The 13,277-nt window shown below is 30.8% G+C and overlaps 1 protein-coding gene across 1 annotated transcript; it reads left to right on the top strand.

The window, feature by feature from the left end:
• Positions 1-12,116: 12,116 nt before the first annotated feature.
• Positions 12,117-12,632, top strand: LOC124365420. Its single transcript, XM_046821400.1, has one exon. The coding sequence runs from the start codon at positions 12,117-12,119 to the stop codon at positions 12,630-12,632; it is 516 nt and encodes a 171-aa protein (XP_046677356.1).
• The last annotated feature ends 645 nt before the right edge of the window (positions 12,633-13,277 follow it).

Below are 13,277 nucleotides of genomic sequence, written 5' to 3'. Positions count from 1 at the left end.
ATCCAAACAGTAGAACTGGTCTTAGCTCAGACTTAATCAAACATTTTTAAAAGTATTTTGTACATATGTAATGAATCTCATCAATTAATTTGCTAATAATTAACTGTCAACAGTACTATTGTATAATTTAGACAAGCATGGACTCTTAACACTTATTTTAGTGCATTAGTAACACATGCAATTGAAACCATGAGATTTTTAAAATGATACGCGAAATATATACTTTGCTTAAAAAAATTTTTATTTTCACAAAATAATATGTTTTTTTATCAAAATAGCAAATTATAACTATTAATTTATTGTTGTGTCTGCCTGTCTCCATGTAATTTTATTTTATTTTATTTTTTTTTTTTTCTGATACCATTAAAAATATAAAAAAGTCAAATTAAATGTAATTTGTTTCCATGAAGCTTTAAATAAAAAAAATAGAATTACATTCTTATTGTACAACGTTTCAATATGGTGGATGGTTGAAATTTCTATAACTAACTAGTTAGCATATCTTAAAAAACGAATTAGATTATGTGAGGATGAATCTCTTTACAAATATTTCATAATGTAATATTACCAAACTAAAATTATAAATACTTCGTAATTTAAAAAAATGGTAAGACGTATTATGATATGGGTTACTAAGGTTGGTATCATAGATAATCCACAAAAACACATAAATTTCTACAAGTTATTTAACTAAGATTTATATTATAATACAAAACAAGTTAAATAGAGTAAAAAATGGATAAACATCCCTAGTTTGGTCACAACCTGAACAGTGATTGTGCATGTAAAATAGTAATATAATGGAAAAAATATACAGTGTTTATGAAAGTATATTTAATTAAATGTCAACACCTTAAATAATATTGAAATATTCCATCATATTGTACTTACGGTCAACTCGTTTTACATGTTAATACTATTCCATCAAGAGAGTAATGTTAGATGAGGTTTGCCTCGAGCCAACCTATCTACATACAACCTAATGGTAAAATACATTTGCAGAGCAACCCATATGCTTAGCTAATGTATCCTTCACATTTATATTATTTGTTTCTTTTGAAAATTTACATTTTCAAATGGGTTTAAATTCATATTTAACCAAACAAGGATCTAGACTTAAATTTCTGTATGTAATATTTAAACATGCATTTTAATTACAAATTTGGTATAATTGATCAATAATGGACAAAATGAAAAATGTAAAATTTGTATTTACAAATTATAATGAATGTCCATTTAGTTCTGTACCCTGACTTTTTTATTTTTAGTACGAATATTGAGCCAAATTGTGGTGCATTAAAGGTTTATTTTGCGCTAGAATATATGGTTAAAGTAAACACCTGCATAGAATAAAAGAAAGACTCCACATTAAGAAGCACAGTTGCAGAATAAAGAATTATCTATCACTTACAAGAAGTAAAGTTTGGGACAGGTCGCAAAACACTGAAACAGAGCGAAGCCGACATGCTTACATTGTGTGGAGAGCCACAGATTAAAAGAGTGCAAAAACAAGAACATGATGTTAAATGTAACCTGTGTGAATCTTAAGAGAAGCTATTACAGGCGAATAGCACTATGCAGAGTAGCAGGGATGCCCAGTTTATAAAGTAAGTGAGAAAAGTATTAGTGATTTTATTGATTGAAGACTATAGGTAATATCCAGACAAATTAATAAATTATTGTAAATTAAGCATAGGAAGAATACACGTGCTATATGTGTTGGGGGTAGAGAGCCGTGTAGAATTTAGGTTTAAGAATACAGCAAAAGCGCTGAAGAGGAAACAATATTATATGGAAATACACATTGTGAAAATTCTCAGACTTGTACCAAGGGTGGTCGTGGGAACAAGGGCTTCAGTGTAACATTTTCCCTCTTTGTCTGTCAGTACTGGTATGACTATGACAGGATGTCTATTATCGTCCATGTTCCTCAAGTGGAAGCGAAAAATAACTAAAGCACAATAATTTGTTACAGTTAATAGCATGTATTATTCACATTTACATTTATATATATTATAGTAACGGTTTAACTACTGTAATAGAAATACATTAATTGTAACTGTAATTTTTCATAGTTAGTTTATTAAATTCTAAGTTGATTTTAATAACAAAAATAGCAGATCTTAAACTCTGATATTAGAAACTAAACTGACGACAATATTCAGGGAAACCAAATGGAAACCTTATATTTTAGTTCTAAGTGGTGCCATAAAGTAATGTGCTGCAAAAATAATGTATGTTCTATATAATATATATAAAATAAAGTTACATATAGAGTAAAAACTTAATAATGAATGTTGAAGTACTTAAAAATAAAACTACACACTTGTATTCAATTACTGCTGACATAGCTCTGATGTATGCCAATAATTTAAAAACTGATAATTATTACTGCCTTGAGCTAATTACCGCATTTTGTATTTGAAAAATGATTTAAGGTTGCACTGAATAACACAGCCTTCCTTGATGAGTATGTATATAAAAAAGCGTACACTATTTTGCTTGAGATCAGATGGACATCTAGGAATAATATTACAAATTTTACCTTTCTTAAAAATTATTAAAAGTGATATTTTAATATTTAGACCTACCATATTCAATAATATTTTTCGCAACACTTGATTTTCAGAATGAAAATTACATCATATGATAATTACATGTTTACAACCCCACTTCCATTAAAGTCCTTACTTAGGAAACAGCAGAATGGAATATAACAGACGTACCAATTTACAATATTTTAATTTAACTAGTTTCTATTGCCTCAAAATATTGAACAATCAAATGTAAAACATACTAATAACCAAGTAGACACTAATTTCATTAATACTGCATGTGAAAATGTATTAAATGTAAGATGAAACTTATAATTCCCCACGAGGGTTCAGTCCCGTTTGGTGTACTGGTTGGATTTACAGATTCTGAAACATTTTAATGACCTTTATACCTGATTATTTATATTTTGCTCTGATCTGATAAAATGCACATCTTGACAATTAAGTGCAAGGCAGAGTACTGTCTTTACAGAACTGTCTCAATTCTTTTCCGGCTATTGCGAGCGCCTTCAACTCCGTGCCGAAATATTTATTGTTACCTGTACTGCGTTTATTGCATACCGAAAAGGCGCATCTCTCTACCATTGTTTTAGTAAAGAGTTTTTTTTGCCTTTTGATCCCAAATTCAACACAGTTTATCATAGCATAAATTTGACCCTATGTACCAGGTTCTAAGAATACCAGCATTCTTAGCAACAAAAATGACCACTACTTCTGCATGGGCTCAAACACACACAATCCTATATCTATGACGGCTCACTCATTATAAAAACTATCGTGGATGTGACCCAATGAACACTTATTCGGAATGTAAATATTTTATGAATGTAAATATTTTATGAATGTAAATACCTACTATTTAAAAAAGTACTATAAAAATATAGAACAGTAAATATTCATGAATAATTTTTATGTGCTATGTCTACTTATCATATCACATACATTCCTTATTAATATTTAAGATTTATTTAGTTCCATATTAACTTATTATAAATAAAAGCGTAATTTTTCTCTCACAGAAAGAATTGGTTTTCATTTAATAACAAACAAAAATCTGCAAACATGAGAACCCTACAATAAGCTCACTAAATGGAGCCATTCAACCGAATGACAAGAGTCAACGTTGGAGTTGTACGGTCCAGTCGTTCCTCTGGTCATATATTTGGTCAACACAGGTTTCCTCCATTCATAAAATTTTATAGGACTTTGCGACCATTCTGTTGCTTACAGTTAATTCACAAACAACAGTACCTGTTATAAAACCTGATTTATGCCTTACAGTTTACAAATTGTAATTAGTAATTTCAAATATCTTTATCTGTTTTCAAATTAAAATGATCTAAATATTGCACTTGTTATAAGACCTAAACGAGGTGTTAGAATGTGTACCAATCTTAAGCTCAAGCAAGGATTTCAATTGTTTTGTGATAGTCTACATCTGTGTTCTATTAACCGCAGAAACTTCGACAGAGGATATATTGGGCTGCTTTAAATACCGAAAACTTCCGAAACATTTTTATTGTTAGTTTTAGGAGAAAGCACTATATCCGCTGCCTTATCTTACCTTACATGTCTAGATCCGAAATAACCTGATTCACATCAGGTGCATCACATGAAAAATTAAATTCAGGATCACACATTCTGAATCGCTAAGAAAATATAATAATTTGTAGAGAATCCTCCATTTCACTTGCTATCATAAATCATTGAACATGCCCAACAATAAGTAATATAAAGGAAACGCCATTCTATTATATACCTTACCTCATAAAAATTACCATCTTTCTTTAATAGACCGAAAAAATTTCCAATTAAAAGTCATTACATCAGAGACCTTAAAGTAGTAAAGCATAAAGATGTTAATAATTAGTATTTTAGTAGTTTTGTTTTTTGAACTGTGGCATAAATAAGGTGCCAAATCGTAAATTTTTCTTCTTATTTTGTGTAAAGGATCAGACTTTTAATTCATATATCGCTACACTACATATTATATTATACATATATTGTTATTACTTAAACCGTACTATTTAATAACCTAACTAACCTCTTAGGGTCATATTCAGAAATTGAAAGTTTTTAATATTTATTAATTTGTTAAAATTATCACGTTATTGTAACCATATACTCCTTAGAGTGGTTAATGTAAGAAATGTCTACGTAGATATACGTAAAAATACTGTAAAAAACTAAAAATATAAAATAATTTATAACTTGTTAGTAACATATAGTAGGAAAGAATTTTCAAAAGTATTCATTATTGTTTAAATAACCAAAATGATAACATACATTCAATTAAGTTTTGACCATTATTATTAGTAAAAACTACTATGGATTAGTATAATATTAGTTATACAACGTATAATTATTACTTTATATAGTAAATTTAACAATTAAAACTGTACTTTTATTGTAAAACTTTGAGAAATAGTATTACCTATGATATTCAGCTCTGATTTCCATTTCGAGAGATGGCAGATCTCTAATAGACCAGATTAAGCTTATCAAGGTTTATCAAAGGGGCGATCCTGGGGTGTTAGTCTGATTAGGTTTCCGTACGTGGAATTGGGGGATTCAATTTAGTCAGCTGCTGAGTCCACAGCCACTAAACTGACCGGACAAGAGCGTCATTTGGATATCCCGACAATATGGTACTTATCTGCCACTTTGTCTTGATCATCTTTAAATAATCTTTCTATAAAAAATTATATTCTTAACGAAAATCTTCGTACAAAATGAATTACGGTCCTGGTAGAGTTTACCAATATTTTATCATTAATAATTATTCGGATCTTACTGATTTTTTGTTAATATTCTCAAATCTTAAGTTCTGTCAAATAAGTTTACTAAACATAATATTTCATGATAAACAACAATAAATATCAACCTAATTAAATTTTAACATCGATCCTAGCGGTAAAGCTCAAAAAGCTGTGGCTACATTTCCAGCTTTTGAAGAACTTAACTAAGTTTAAGGGTTAGTAAAATTAATCTCTCTGTCTACAAAAATAATTTGGGGACTCTCATTCTGAATCAAACCGTTAATAATTTCAAAAAAATGTATAATTAACGGAATATTATTTCGAAAGAGGCGAGATACCTGACTTACTAAGATATTTAAAGAATTAAGCAAGCGATGTGACGTTGCACAAGATACGTCGAAATATATGATTTTTTTCTTGTTGTATATACGAAATAACTAGGTATTTTAACATAAATGTTTTAAATCTTACACATTATATTTTGATGAGAACACAAAATAAATCAAATTCCCTGAAAATCGATTAGAATATCTCATAATCGTTATTGCACTGCAAAGAAATATTGTAGGTACAGTCAACAAACGTTACGACTCACAGTAATAGATTCTGCACTCTAAACATGAAGGGAACAATACAAACGTTGAACTGTTCACAAATCTGTCTGTAATCAATAGAGTTCAAAAATTAGTTCGCACCTCTTCAAATGTTGCAATATTCTTTCTCTTGCAAATATGAAACTTTAAATCGCTATTCAAATAACTTTACTCAGGGGGCTGAAGGTCAACTGTATGGAACGATCACAGTAACATATACAATTTGATGTATCATGAAATTGTTTGTTAAATAAATTTTAATAAGAGAATTAACAATAATAATGCATGTGTTATTAGCTCATGATAATACAATAAATTTTGTCAATTAATAATACAATTTTAGAACACTAGGAAAGCATATTCCCACGTGAAAATATTTAAAACGTAATTTTGGGAGAATTGCTTTAAAAGTATGAATTAAAAATCAACATAGTCCATATCTAGGGAAAGTTTTATATTTTATGTACAAAGATCTGTTTTTATCATTCTAACATTAACAATGGTATTTTAAATACATTTATTAAACTTGTTATAATTGTTATAAGTTATTACAACCATAAGGATTTCAGTTTTGGCCAGTTTAGTCTTGACTGCCAAATTGTTTGTTCATTGTAAATATAACGAGAATGAAATAATGAATGGAAACGCCTCCATTTATCCACTGCTTCTTAGTACACCTTGTTTAAAAAAAATAACTGTCGTCAACAAGATCATAATTCCACATTGCAATGATACAGAAATACAACGTTTTAAATTAATAAAATAACAATACACATTAAAAAAATGTAAATACAAAACACAAAAATGTTTAAGAAAAGGCCTTACTAGTCAAAATTAAAAGTACTATTAAAACATGAATAACTAATTTCCTAAAATTATTTAATGCAAATCAAATGTGATATCATACTCTAAAATTATACATTCTAAGTTCACACAATTAAGCAATAACAAAGACATTACAATTGAGTTAGAAGTTTATGTATCCACTTAAAATCTGTAACTGGCAGAGCAGTTGGAAATAACTTAGTCTCTCTAAACCTGAGGAGAGATATCCACTGCATAATTAATTCTACGTATTAATATGTCTTTGAAGCATTGGTAGAGATCGATGTCATAGCAATAAAACGTACCGGCACACAATATGCCCAAATGGAGAAAATAGTATTATATTTTTCTGTTGAAGTGAAACGTAATTAAAGTTTATTGCAATGTTAGTGGCTGATCCTTAGCGAAGCCGATCATTTGAGGTGTTTGAGAAATTAATTTTTGTTTATTTGCTGTTTGATTTTACATACGGTATTTTAACAATGAACTGACTCATATGATTGGAAACTTGCGTGAAGCTCGAATTCTATATGGGCAGCATTGATTTACGCGAAGACGCAAGTCATTCCACGAGATTTAGCTAGCCAATACCTAACAGTTTTTAATTTGTGTGATTTATAAAAATAATGCCACCAAATATAAATGCATACAAAATTGAATATCTTCTCATAATATAACAAATTGCAACAAATTTCACAAAGACCAAAAGTAGTCTTCAAATTAAAGATTTAAATCAGCTTTAAAATCAGGAGAAAGGAAATTAATTTAGAACCATACGATTTAATCAAGGCCTGTAATTAGGCCTTATTTTAGCAACTAAATTCATCTCGACATATTAATTATAAGAGGTGATGTAGCGTAAAGGAGGGAGGTAGGTAAGACACAATCACGAGACAGAAAACAGATGCGTGTGCATGACTGATTCAGTAATGTTAAAACATATGAATCAGCCGTTCGGTCACAGGCGTGCTCAGGAAACCAAGGTCATGGCCCGTCTGTGCCTCTGCTTACACTTAACTCACAAGATCTTTTCAATTACGTCAAAATATAAGCTTAGAAATTTAGCTTGAAAATAAAACGTAATTGCAATACTTCCTTTTGCCTCTATACTGTGAGTAAAAAGTTTAATGCCATTTTATATATACTCTTCCGGACGGTTGGCAGTGTCTTGTGTGGCCAGGAGCGCAAGCTAAGTAATATGAGGCGAAGCTTTTAATATTCATGATTTTTATTTTGCACCTACAATAGAAGAACTCCATTAAATACAATTATATATGATAAATGTTACGTCCCCAAAATATACGATTGTGGGTTTGCTGGCGTATATATGGTAATTTACTATATTAAATATGTATCTTATACTTATTAAAAACTACAGGTTGCATTCAATAAGGACATAAAGCAGATATAAAATTGAACCTATCTGTTTGATTCCAACAATTAATTATCGAAAAAATAATCTGCCACGTTTCAATGATACTCTGCCTTAATGCTTTTTTGAGGAGTTCTAGAAGCTCTAATGGAGCGGATTGAGTTAATCGTGGCTTTGTCAAAGGAACGATTCTGGAGAGTTATCATGATTAGGATTCCGTGCGTAACATCGCCGGATTTAATTTAGCCAGACTCTGAGTTTACGGCACATGAAACTGACCCGACTTGAGCGTATCTTTGTTTATATCTTAGCCTCAAAGAGCGACATTCCATACTTTTTAATCTTGATTAAAATACATTTTTAAATAAACTTATTCTAAGAAAATGGTTTTTGTCAAAGGATTTAAAGACTAAGTTAACTACTAATTCAGATTTTCCTCACTGACCACTGGTCTACCTACGTAATTTCCCTAAAACATTTTTAGTAACCTTTACCCAAATATCTCATTGAACCTCTCGACCAAGTGCCAATACGACGTGATCACGAAGCCTTTCAATAATCAAGTGTCCAAGAAGCCTGAGAAAGCGAATCTATGCTCCATAATTCAATGCCGTCCCTGTTTTTACATGTATGTATTTAAATTGCTTATAATCATTTTCTTCCATTTTAATTTAATTATTAAATATCATTCAATAAAATAGAGCCTACTAATCCCGCCTGTAAGTGGAATTAATTGAAGATATTCCATAAAAGGTAACATGGATAACTTAAGAAACCTAATTTAACATTGATCTTAAGATCAAATTTAAAATTAATAATAATAGTCCCCTAAGTGTTTTCATGGTATAGTAGAAATACATTTATAAATAAGGATATAACGGATATTAAACATTTAAGGACATATTAAACATAACGAAATTATCTAATAGACTGATAGATTATCTAATTCACAAGTCAATACAATTCCTTTTTGAACCAAGAGAAACCTATACGGAAGCAATAAGTTCAAAGTCTGTATAGCTTTGTATTAACACGTTATCCACTAAAAAGACAAAAATATACATTGACGGACTGTCCTTTGACTATTTGACCTAAAAATAAATAGGGGGTTTGTTTGGCTAGAGAAACTTATGTTCAGTTTCTGTAACCATCTATCAAGTGTTATTGGAAATATTGGCAGACTGACAGACAACAGCTTTATCTTTTAACTCAAAAATCGATACAGTTCTTCATTAAAGTAACATATATCTATACATTAAGATCCAACACTCTATTTCTATCAAACGTTATCGCACATACGGACAGACGGTCTCTAAGACAGACGGAAGAACCGCCTTCACCATGTAGAAGACGGTTATCAATCACCTTATTTTATTTTATACCTTTAGTAAATGAAAATATATTTTCCACTGGCTGAAAAATATCCAAAAAGCTAACAATACATATTTACCTTCTGTCTCATTGTGTCTCACTCTATCCGCAGGATAAATCGAAATCGAACTAAGCTATAGACGTGTTATTGTTTAAAGTGAGATATAAATGGACAACATTTTGTTCGGTGGTCTTACACATCCTCCTTCTATTGGTTGTTCTTTATCTGGCTAGATCATCTTTTTTATATGTTATCTATTATAAAGTTAATGAGTATATTAGTCTTAATTTCGTTCCAAAGAAAACCGGACTAGCAAGTGTGTAAGTAAATTGCAGATAGTATGGGCATATTTATATACAGGATGTTCGAAAAATGGTGTTACGTACTTCTGTACCTGATATTATTCGTCATTAAAAAAAGTCATAAAAAAGCCTAGGTTGGGAAAGTTATCGTTTAGTCACTGGCTGCCATGCTATACTTTTTACGAGAAAAAATATTCCTCTACAACTACTGAAGTTACAGTTACGATACTTTGCAAATAGGTTGTTATATTCAAGAGGATAAGATTAATAGTTGTGTGATTTACTTAAATATAAAAAATGGTGCTTGCAGAAAATATGGAACGTAAAATGAAAAAAAAATGTGTATTGTTATAAAACATTTACAAGATAACAATTTTGAAATGTTTATTACAATACAAAGATATCCTTTTCAACGCAATCCGTCAATGCATGAAGGAGAGGTCAAGTGTGCAAGGTTAAGGTTTGGTTTGGCGTTCCCAATTGAAAAACCAATGAGCCAATAAATGTCAGACCACTAAACTTTAGGATGGACAGAGAGAGACCTTTAGCACAGTCAAAGCTTTCAAAACACAAAAGACCCATAAAGCGCACTGTAGTAAATTACTTTATGACAGTTAAAAGTCAGTGTGCGGAGTAATTTTATGAATAATCTTAGTTTTTTACAAAAGATTACATTAAGTTGGTACTTAATATTTTATTGGGTACACGACAAGAGCATAATTTGGCTATTCCGACATAATTACATTGGTCTCTTATCTGCCACTTTGTCCTGATTGTCGTGAAAGAATATTTCTTTAGAAAATTATATTCTTAATTAATAAAGTACTTTTATGAATAAGCTTAATTTTTTTAAAGAACAAAAACATAAGACTAAATTCTGTTGGTAAATTATATTTTATTGGTTTTATGCCAACAAATAAGAGTAATTGTTTCATACATAATAATGAGATATATAGTTGTTTAATTTCAAGTATATCAATTTTAAATAAAAAGAATGTGATTGGTTTTTGGCTGTAAATAAATTTCATTTTTGTATTATTATAATTAAATTATCTAACCAGATAACTTTCAAACTATAAAATACTTTTTGCTTTAAAAAAGGAGGTGAAACTTAACAGTAGTTGCTGTGGTAACTAGAAATGAATGGGGACTGGAAAATTTCCATTCCTGACTGTATATCTGTCCACATGATATATCGAGAACAAAATGACCACTATACTTAAAATGTTGCATAAACTTCATTTTGTGTAAAAACATCTTCTTCAATGACGACTTAGTTCAGCGTTTGTGGACATTTTTACGTTGGTCTTATGGGTAACCATGATGACAACGATATAATAGTAAAGTAAATAAATGTATGCAACTGTAATATAGGCGTAAGGCTTGTTACGCGTAACATTATCTTAATATAGCTTGAAATGTTGCTCATACAAACTTTAATGGCTTTAAAATGGCTGACGTAATTGCATTTTTTCTATTCGAAACAATTCAATTCCTAAACCTTTCAAGATACCTAAATATCCAAAATACTCGTAACGTAAGTGATAACCAAAATGTTATACGTTATGCATGCAACAGGAACGCCTACCTATTTACTATTAAAAGCAGAATGGATTTTCAGAGTGGAAGTATTTAGTATTAAGGAGGTGGGTGCTGGGGCCGGTGCCAACCCAATGTGTAGCATATTAATTTATAGGAACCAACTCGTTACAGTAAAAAAGTTAACTTTTCCGTTACATTACCTATATTTATCAGGAATGTATTAGTTTATTTGTCAACAGCTTACTTGAATATATTATACCTGTTATAATATTGTATAATAGAGAATAATACGATAAAAGTATCGTAACTGAACACCACAGTTCTTTTTTTACTTGCCTTAGCAAAAAAGCCACTTCCTATTCAAACGTGGTGATTTCCGTTAGACAAATTCATCTGTCTTGATTCTATCTAAACAAACATTTCTAGAATAGTAAGCATTCCTATACTGATTTGGATGAAGAAAAAAAGCTGCTCACCTTGGATTACAAAAATTCCACATGGAGTAAGATCAAGTGTCCTAGATGGATTTAGTTGATAGTAAAATTGTAGTCATAAATGTTTGGTCACATCTGTTGACATTGTACCACCACTGGGGACTCTGGGGTTGATCATTGCAATATAGCAGAACCATCAATAAAGGTATTTAGCAACTGGTACAAGAAAATGAGATTCTGGATACTAGGCCTACTCTGAAAGCAGTAAAAGCTGTTCGAAACACTTTGGAGCACATATATGTTGAATTTATTATAGTGTCGCCATTATTATAGAAAATCAAATGTTTAAAGCTGATAACGTAATGTTGAGCAGAGAAGTTGGGGATTTGCGTGAGCGGATGAGAAACTTGGAGCAATACTCGAGGGTGAATAATATCGAGATCAGCGGTGTACCAGTAACAAGGAACGAGGATATCAGCGTGTTAGTTGCGGACGTCGGAGCAGCAATAGGAGTAGAAGTCCAGGAGATGGACATAGCCGCCGCGCACCGTGTGCCTTCCTTCAGAAAAGACCGGGAGCCGTCTGTCATCGTGCAGTTCAAGACGAGAGGCACTAAGGAGCAGTGGATTGAAAAGTCAAGGCAAAAGAAGAATTTGACGGCTAGAGATGTCAATCAGCACTTCCCTGTTCAGCGAATCTTCATCAACGACCATCTCTCGCCGGAGAACAAACAGTTCCTCGCGAGACTCAAACAGAAGGGACGGGAGCTCAGCTACAAGTTCGTATGGTGCCGCGACGGCAAGTTTTTTATTCGGAAAAGTGAGGGAGAACCGGTGAAGAAAATAAACTCTTATGCAGATATGGACTCACTCAAATAAGCTTGTAAGTTCCACTTCAAAGTACCCAAACATGGAAACCTTACTAAGTAAACATATTTAAAAATATGCATCAAAATACAAACGTAGATACTAACTGTTTTAATAATTTTTATATTTATCAAGATTAATTAGGCCTAAATCAGAACATAATTTATGCAAATATAAGAAGCATCAGAAAAAACTTTGACAGTTTTTTATTAGTTTTAAATCAAATTGAACATAAAATAAGTTTTATTGTTCTTAGCGAAATTTGGATTGGTGGTGACGAAGTTGAAGTCTATAATATTCTTGGTTACAACACATTCCATTGCTGTAACAATGATTTAAGATCGGGGGGAATTTTATGCTACATATCGAACGAAATTTGTGTGTCGAACCTAAATTTGAGCTTAACAACAGTTGATACCTTACTTTAAAAAATTATCTTTAAAGACTTCTTTTTTAATCTTTTTTGCATTTATAGGCTACAAAGTTTTAGTGAAAATGATTTTATTGTGGAGCTAGGCAATGAATTAACATCAATTTATAATAACACAGTATTAATTGGGGACATAAATTTAAACATAACAGACAACACAGGAAATGCAAATAGTTATCTAAGTTTATTAAGTAGTAATGGCTTTGTTCAATTAATTGATCGTCCAA

This window comes from Homalodisca vitripennis, chromosome 6 (assembly GCF_021130785.1).
Source record: "Homalodisca vitripennis isolate AUS2020 chromosome 6, UT_GWSS_2.1, whole genome shotgun sequence".
Taxonomy (NCBI): Eukaryota; Metazoa; Arthropoda; class Insecta; order Hemiptera; family Cicadellidae; genus Homalodisca; species Homalodisca vitripennis.
The sequence above is the reverse complement of the archived record's forward strand: the minus strand, read 5'-3'. Positions and strand labels throughout refer to the sequence as shown.

Excerpts from the sequence above, each read along its gene's own strand:
- LOC124365420 (XM_046821400.1), top strand. The coding sequence starts at position 12,117 with ATGTTGAGCAGAGAAGTTGGGGATTTGCGTGAGCGGATGAGAAACTTG.